At 40.5% G+C, this 8,592-nt stretch overlaps 1 protein-coding gene across 1 annotated transcript; it reads left to right on the top strand.

Annotated features, from left to right (window-relative positions):
- The first annotated feature begins 811 nt into the window (after positions 1–811).
- LOC115739892 (oxysterol-binding protein-related protein 3A-like) lies at positions 812–8,183 on the top strand. The gene is made up of 10 exons (XM_030673189.2): positions 812–1,282; positions 1,974–2,067; positions 3,293–3,409; positions 3,511–3,583; positions 3,752–3,870; positions 3,979–4,100; positions 4,228–4,404; positions 4,787–4,931; positions 7,271–7,449; positions 7,668–8,183. The coding sequence occupies exons 1-10, from the start codon at positions 1,185–1,187 to the stop codon at positions 7,894–7,896; spliced, it is 1,353 nt and encodes a 450-aa protein (XP_030529049.1). The 5' UTR covers positions 812–1,184; the 3' UTR covers positions 7,897–8,183.
- Positions 8,184–8,592: the final 409 nt, after the last annotated feature.

Below are 8,592 nucleotides of genomic sequence, written 5' to 3'. Positions count from 1 at the left end.
AGTGACCAGAGCGAGCTACGATAGAGACTAGGAGAGCGAGACTGTGAGAGAGAATGAAAGAACAAGTTGCGAGATAGATAAGAGGAATTAGGGTTTTTTTTTTAAGAGAGAGAGATCGTGATGATTGAGGAGCGTGACGACTAGAAGTAGAGTTTTGAAAACATGTACATTAAAATACATGTATATAGGTGCGGTACGGTGGGTGGTTCCACATCCGCAACTGGACCTATACTCATCAATTCCAATTCATTGGAGCTGGAAACGGCTTAGAACCAGCCAATTGGGTTTGGTTCGTTTTTGTTCGGTTCAAATAGATCCATGTCCGATCCGATTCTTTTGCATACTCTTATTGAAAATTTACTGACTAAGTGGGTAAAAAAAACAATCCCTAAAGCAGTAAAAGTCCCCTTTCTAGATTAGCATCGGAGCTTCTAGAGGGAGTTCCCTTTCTTGTTGATTCCCTAAACAGTTTTTTATTCTTTTAAAGTCCCTATAAATTTTGAAATTTATTATGTTCTATAATTATTTAAGACTAACTAGGCTTCTCTCAAGTATTATTATTAATAAATGAAGTTTTTTCAAGAAAAAAAGATCAGTGCCAATTTTGATGAAGACTTTTTTTCCAGAAGAAATACAAAATTCTACCACAGCGAGATTTTCGAGACAACATAAATATCAAAGAAGCGCAAGTCTTTTAGATAAATCCCATAAAAGAATTAGAAGGAGAGTTGGATTTGATTCTATCGGGGCGACCGACTCAAATATGCCTCCGGCGACAGGTTATTATGGGGGCGGTGGCCCCGCTTTTCTATGGCTCCGGCTAACGTTGCATTCGCTCGTCTCACGGCGGCGGATCCGTCGAAGAAAGGAGAGCTAAAAAGCCAAAAGGGTTTTGTTCCGCATGAACCGCGTGGACCAAGAGTCAACGGAGAAAGATCTTCGACTCTCGAGTCGACTTCAAACGAACCGAACCGCCAAATTGGATCGTTCGCCCCTCTCTTCCTCCATCTTCTCCTCCTCCTCCTCCTCCTCCTCCTTCTTCTTCTCCATTTGGTCGTCGCTCAGCGATCTCTCTCTCTCTCTCTCTCTCTCTCTCTCCCCCGCCCTCTCTCTTCCCGCTTCGTCTCTGTAACAACTCGCGAGGGTTCATCGCTGTACAGATCTCCGAGGACCTGGCTGAGGAAATGGCTGCGAACGATCCCAAGCAGGGCGGCGGCTTCTTGGCTTCCATAGCTTCGAGTTTCTCCAACTTCGGTAGCGCCATGACCAAATCGGTTAACGGGTGACTGCCCACTTCCCTGCTTGATTTGGTCCTTTCCTTATCCACCTTCCGGAAAAAAAAAAAAAAATCTGCAGATTTTGGAGTCAATCGGAGCTCGAAATTCACGTTCACGACCCTTTAGATCAGAGGATGCGCTTTGTCTTTGGGATGTGTTGCACTTGTGTATGCGTCCTTTGCTTGTCTAAGATGCTTTAGAAAGCTTGATTGAGATATGCAGCTCTATCTGGCGAACCTAATTTTCTCGCTTTGGAATTCGATATATCTTTCTTTCTCGAATTGAGCGTGCGCCCTGTTTGTTAAAAGAAATTTTAAGCTGTTAGAGAGCATTGTAGTAACAAAAGTGATGATTTTACTTGTTTTAGGTGATGGTATTTGGTTTTCTCACGATAGATTGTTGAACTGAAGTTGGCTCCTTTGTCTTTTTTTAAACCAATACTATGTCCATCCGCTTCTGCCATTACAACACCCCTCCCCTCTCCTCTTCTCTCTCTCCACCGACTTTGTGAACTGATTAGCTGGGTTTTGAGAGTGGTATTCAGAGGAAATTAGGCAGGAGGAAAGTTGATCAAAACATGAAATCTGAACTGTATGTTTTCGCCTTTTCTAGGATGGGCTAATAATGCTCAATAATGCCAGAATAATCTGTGGGCTACATATTGGGCTTGCAACTTAATTTGTGTTCCTATTCTAGGCTTCTGGGTTATGAGGGACTGCAGGTCGTTAATCCAGAAGGAGGCACACATGATGCGGAAGAGGAAGCGACAAAAGGGAGGTGGAAACAGGAAGTACGCTTTTTAGTCCTTCATGAATTTTGATTGTGTACTTTTTAAGGTGTAATCAGATATTGAATTAATTGGATGTCATTTTTACTGAGGAATAGAACATACTATTTACATCTGCGGTTGGCAGCAAATTTCTTATCAGCATTTCATCAGGCTCCTTGTTCTGCGTACAATATCTATGATACTATCTAAAAGGGATCATTGGCATTGGGTAGTTGGAATCAGAGACATTTTAGTGCTGCCTCATCTACATTTGGCCATTTTTCTTTTTTGTCATAGCCAATAGAATATTCTTCACAGTTGGGTATTTGGCTTCCTCGCTAGCCTATTTTAGTCACTACTCTTATCTTTGAAAATCACCCTTTGTAAGCTGTATTGGTCCATATAAAGTTTTCAAGTGATAATGCATAAGTAGATATTAGTTACCTATTATTTTGCGACCTACTGTTGCATGTCTCATCTGCATGTGTCATCGTCCAACACCAAAAACCATGTTGTCCTTGTTTATTTCACTGTGTGAAGCATCTGCCTATGATGAATGCGAGACTTGATTTTTCATAATAACATTCCCATGATTGTTGGAAAAGGAAATGCGCAGTTGCACAAGCAACATGAGATTCCAAAGTTCATGAGCTAAAAAAATCTAACTACGACTGTTCCACTAGGTAAATAGACCCATTTGTGATCAACATCAACATCAACATCACCTTTATCCCAAACTAGTTGGGGTCGGCGGTCGATAAACCCAAAAATAAATAAAATAAAAGCAAGACCAATTGAGAGAAAAGAAATAATTATATAAAAATAAAAATATAGAAATAGACCCATTTGTGATGTCAATTTTAAATTATGACTAATTTCGTGTACTGACAAATTGAAATTGAGACCACACATTCCAACCTGAGTTGTCAACAGGGGTCTTGCTTATTTGTCACATCATACATCATAAGTCTACTCACTGTGACATGGTATTGGGGTTCTCATATTGTCACTTCATTGGGAACTTTAGAAAATTGTTGCTTTAATTGAACAGATTAAGCGGCCCAATATGAGCATGTTCGTCGGTATTTTGATGCCTGTGTGTTGAACCTTGCTCTTTAAGAAGGAAGAGAACATTTCACAACTGCAGACTGGTCATCCCTGTTCTTTTAAGATGATAATTGGTCTTATGACCAATAAGAACATGATAGATGCCCTCTCATTTCCTGCATCTTTCCTGTCATTCTAGGATCGGGATAGTTACTGGAAGATGATGCAGAAGTATATTGGTTCAGACATCACATCGATGGTGACACTTCCTGTTCTCATATTTGAGCCCATGACCATGTTGCAGAGAATGGCTGAGGTTTGTCTTCACCAATATCTTCATTGAGTCGATGAACCGATTAGTCTGGATATTGTTATGTTAGTGGAACACCTTATGATATCGCAAAACATCTGTTGCAGATCATGGAGTACTCTCACCTTTTAGATCGGGCTGATGAATGCGAGGATCCCTACGTGCGATTGGTCTATGTGGGTAAGGAATCTCTTGTTTTCTATTCACGGGGCACATGTGGGCGTCTGTTCGTTTTATGTGCCCATAGATGCATAGATACATGTACATAAATGTATGAATGTTCATATACACATAAGCCTTTGGATGTTCGGGTGTATGGCATTGGACTCATACTATTTATGACTGCAGTTTCATGGTTCATATCCATCTATTATCCATTTCAAAGGCCCTGGAAGCCATTTAATCCGATTCTTGGTGAGACTTATGAAATGACAAATCATGATGGCGTCACTTTTTTAGCAGAGCAGGTGAGTTGTTAAAAGCTCGGTTTTATTTCCTGTTCTTTTTGGCTGATGATTTTTGAGCACGGAAATAATGAAACCTTTCTGTCTCTTCTTCAAATTTCTACTTATCAGGTCAGTCATCACCCTCCAATGAGTGCTGCACATGCCGAAAATGAACATTTCATATATGATGTAACTTCAAAAGTTAAAACCAAGTTTTTGGGGAACTCACTCGACATCTATCCTCTTGGAAGGTGAATATATGTCGGTTTGATCAGTCTCTATCTGGTCCTTGATACTTCTCCATCACTTTGTGCTACTGCATATATATGAACTTCCTGAAGATCTGTGCTCGATGTTCATTGTCTATGCAATACGCAGGTCTCGTGTGACCCTCAAGAGAGATGGAGTTGTTTTTGAATTGGTCCCTCCGCCCACAAAAGTCAACAATCTAATCTTTGGACGTACTTGGATCGATAATCCGGGGGAAATGGTCTTGACGAACTTGACAACTGGGGAAAAGGTTGTGCTATATTTTCAACCATGCGGCTGGTTTGGGTAATGTTATCCTCTTTAAAGAGTCTTTCCCTTGCATCTGCTTTAGATGGACGTATACTTTGATCACTTGCATTACATACTTTCTTATAGCGAACATTTCTAGTAGTGAAGATGTGAAATCTTAGGGCCATGCTAGATTGATTATGAAGGCTGTCTGCTCTGTAGATTGCTGCTGTCATTTGATCTTGTGTGTTGATTTTCCTTCATTTTCACCACTGTATAGACTTGCGAAGCAATCAGTTTGAACTTCTAACTCCGGGTGGCATTATTTACTCTCATGTTGTCGAGAGATTTCTTTCAGTCATTTCTTCTATGTTGAATATTGGGATAAATCATCTGTATTCGGTCTTAACTTATGCAGTTCAATATCTTATTGTTGCAGGGCTGGTCGCTATGAAGTTGATGGCTATGTGTATGATGCTGCTGAGGAACCCAAAATATTGATGACAGGGAAGTGGAATGAGTATATGAGCTACCAACCCTGTGACAAAGAAGGGGAACCACTGCCAGGCACTGAACTAAAGGAGGTCAGTTCTTTCTTATCCATGTTCGATTTTTCTTGGTAAAGATGGCATTTATGTCTCTCATTTTTAGCATTACTTGTATGCTCTATACTCTACACACACACACACACACAGAGTACTTGTTTGATTGACATAAATGTTTAGTCGCGTATGCTTTCATGGTGATTTTGTATGCGTTGTTTTATGTGCTTATTGGTGATGTGGGTAGACCTTTGATCATGTTTGGACATTCATATCCTCTCTTTGTATATTAAATGCCGGTTGATTTTGGATATTTACAGAAGTAAACAGAAACAAAATTACTACCTTTTGGAGCATCTGTGATTCTTAGTCATTCATGTAGTTTGACTTTTGTAACCCTTCTTTTTGGGCTCAGCCGTATTTTAATAGAATAATAGACATTGGAACGCCTATTGGCTTATACTAATCATACTGCATCTATCATTAAATCTTGGCCTTCATGAATCAACAGATACATGCGCATATTGCTACAAGTACGATTTCTTCTCCTTGATAGTATATCCTACTGGCATATGCATATTCCTTTTGTTGTTTAATTTTTTTTTTCTTTATTGTAATGTATTTTCGGAGATCGTGTTGTGTTTTTCTACTAATATTTTTCTCCTGGCATGGAAGAAGTAAACTTCCCGGTATCAACCTCGGCTTTTTGTTTTGGGAGATCACTTTTTACGTGGATGATCTGTGTTTATCTGAATGAAGATGTAGTTCCACTTAATTAGAAGCTTGCAATCCCACACAAATATGACCTCTTGGTTTGTTCTTTATTCATAAGGTATTATAAGAGTTAGTTGTGCAATATGCTTTTTGGAGGGAGGGAGGGAGGGAGTCTAGTATTGCAGTAGGAACTACTATCAAATGCTGTTAAGCATTCATCATATGTTGATATGAATAATTATTGGCATATTTGCATAAGGAACAGAATCAGATGACCCTTGTATTTGGAGTCATTGTCAACCTCCATATTCACTTCCTAGTCTACCAGACTTAGGGAGAGTCTAGGATTTGCAGTAGGAACTACTATCAAATGCTGTTAAGCATTCATCATATCTTGATATGAATAACCATTGGCGTATTTGCATAAGGAAGAGAATCAGATGACCCTTGTATTTGGAGTCATTGTCAACCTATGAAGCACCGACACGCCAAACCTCTCGGCGTGTCGGTGTCGGACACGTGTTGGATACGGACATGCGTCTGACACGCGTTCGACACGCGGTCAACGCATGTCGGAGGTCTGACACGTAGTCAACGCCGGTGACACTTCGGGGACACGCGAGTCGTGAAGAAGGAGGGCAGAAAAGGCAGATCTGAAGGGCAGAGATCGGTGGGGGAGGGGGGAAAGAGCATCTCGGGCCATGAGAGGGATGAGGGAGGGAGCTGGCGACGCGTGGCGAGCGTCCAAGCGGGGAACAGCTTTTGTGCGCGACGGAGCAGAGAGCAAACGAACAGGAGGACAGAGCGAGACAGCATCAGTGGAGAGATGAGCAGCAAAAACCATGGTTTGGCTTCGCGAGACAGAGAGGAGTGAGAGAGGGGTGTGAGATTTTTTCAAGAAGCAGAAAGGAGGATGGAGGGGAACGGAGCGAAGAGAGAGATGAAACATGTGAGATGTCCTTTTGGTGATTTTTTCAAAAAGCAAAGAGAGAGAAGAGGGGGAGACAGAGAGGAGAGAGGGGGCGGAGGTGTGTGTCAGATTTTTTTCCAAAAAAAAGTCAAGAGAGAAGGGGAGGAGACGTGAAAGAGGAGGAGAAGCGTGCAGGCGTAGATTAAGAAATTTTTTTCTTTTTAATTCATTATTTATTTATTTTTATAGACTGATTGGATCAAATTATAGAAGTACCTGTGGTATGAGCTTTCTTTTTATTATAAAAACTCTTTTTGCAAATTCTCCATTTTATAAAAGAAATTATAAAAATAATAATATATCATGCATATATAAAAATATATTTAATATATAACGTGTCCCCAACGTGTCGAAAATCTCTATTTTTTAGAAATGACGTGTCGACGTATCGTGTCGTGTCGCGTGTTAGTGTCGGTGCTACTTAGTTGTCAACTACCGTACTTGCTTCCTAGTCTACCAGGCTTAAATCTCACCCATGCACGATGGGAACCTGTCCCGCTGTTCCCTGCACCTAAACACCACTCTGCTAAGGCAAATTACAAAGTTTTGAAAGGTTAAAGGTAGTCTACTCGATTAGATTCATGATGCGTTGTAACTTTCATGTCGAATCTTGCAGTTTCTCAGCGATTACTGTCATGCTTTTTGTCTAACCCATGCGGAGTTCTTCACATTAATCTTGATATTTTCGCTCCTGTAGGCCTGGAGAGTTGCTGAGGCTCCGAAAAATGACAAGTTTCAGTACACATACTTCGGACACGAGATAAACAGTTTCAATACTGCTCCCAAAAAAGTTCTGGCATCTGACTCTCGTTTACGTTCCGATAGATATGCTCTTGAGCAGGGTGACCTCCCTAAAGCTGGTGCTGAAAAGAGCAGGTTTCTCTTTTTCTTCTTCTTCTTCTTTGGCATTAGTTAGCACATGCGAAAAAAATGGAGACTAATTTGCTTTGAGAATATGATCTAAGCCGCATTGTTGGAATGGATAGTTTTCCTTTTCCTTTTTCGTTTGGTTGCGACATTCTGGAAAAAGGCAAAAACAGAGAAGGGTTTTATATATAGGTAATCTGTTTTTTGTTTTTTGTTTTTTTGAACAGATTGGAGGAAAGGCAAAGAGAAGAGAAGAAGAACCGAGAAATGAAAGGCCATAAATTCACTCCAAGGTGGTTTGATCTGACTGACGAAATTAGTCCCACACCTTGGGGCGATTTGGAAGTGTACCACTACAATGGAAAGTATACTGAACATCGGGCTGTAGTAGATAGTCTAGACACCATCGAAGAGCCTGACACTGGATCAACCAAGTTCAATCCCTGGCAGTACTAGGCAACTTTTTGCTGAAGAAGTTATCTTGCGCAAATTCTACTTTCTCTTACATAGTGGCCTATGTATGTCGTAGTTGATCATCTTGAATGCGATTAGCATGTTATTAGCCACTTCTTTCTTCTACTCGGCATTCTTTTATTCATAGGAGATTGTATTGTATAACTTACCCCTGGCTGCAGCATGGTGTTAAAAAAGTCATTTGAGACCATCCTACATAGCCCAATCACATTCTGAGTACTATAGTTCTCATGTATTCTCTCTTGTACTGATGTCTGTGAATTGCGCTATGTTTTTTCTTTTCTTTTTTCCTTTTTTGTTGTCAGTATGAACTGGGTCTGCTTGATAGTGTGCAATCTCTGCATTCTGCAATTGGGATGTGAAGTGGCTTCTTTATTCTGAGTGCAATTTTGCTGCTTACTATCCCCGGTGCTAATATCTCATGAGCGAGTATGGGATGCCGATGGGGGCAGATGGATTAGAACTGCAGACATTCTCATTATACCATGTCCAAGATACGTATGATCATCCTAAAGCATGGCAGGATAGCCATATTTAGCAAAGGTATCTATTTATGCCCCACAGTACAATTTGTCCATGAATAATGTAGTTCAACTCATTTCAGAAATTGGGTCATACGTGATTTATGAGAGCTCCATGGCTAGATGTGGGTCTTCTCTTCTTATGTTTGGGGGTTTA

Source organism: Rhodamnia argentea, chromosome 10 (genome assembly GCF_020921035.1).
Source record: "Rhodamnia argentea isolate NSW1041297 chromosome 10, ASM2092103v1, whole genome shotgun sequence".
NCBI classification, from domain to species: Eukaryota; Viridiplantae; Streptophyta; class Magnoliopsida; order Myrtales; family Myrtaceae; genus Rhodamnia; species Rhodamnia argentea.
Note: the sequence above shows the minus strand (reverse complement) of the source record. Positions and strands in the feature narration are given on the sequence as shown.

Excerpts from the sequence above, each read along its gene's own strand:
- LOC115739892 (XM_030673189.2), top strand. The coding sequence starts at position 1,185 with ATGGCTGCGAACGATCCCAAGCAGGGCGGCGGCTTCTTGGCTTCCATA. Across the intron at positions 3,410-3,510 it reads TGTTGCAGAGAATGGCTGAG|ATCATGGAGTACTCTCACCT; the intron begins GTTTGTCTTCAC and ends CATCTGTTGCAG. Across the intron at positions 3,584-3,751 it reads CGTGCGATTGGTCTATGTGG|TTTCATGGTTCATATCCATC; the intron begins GTAAGGAATCTC and ends TTATGACTGCAG.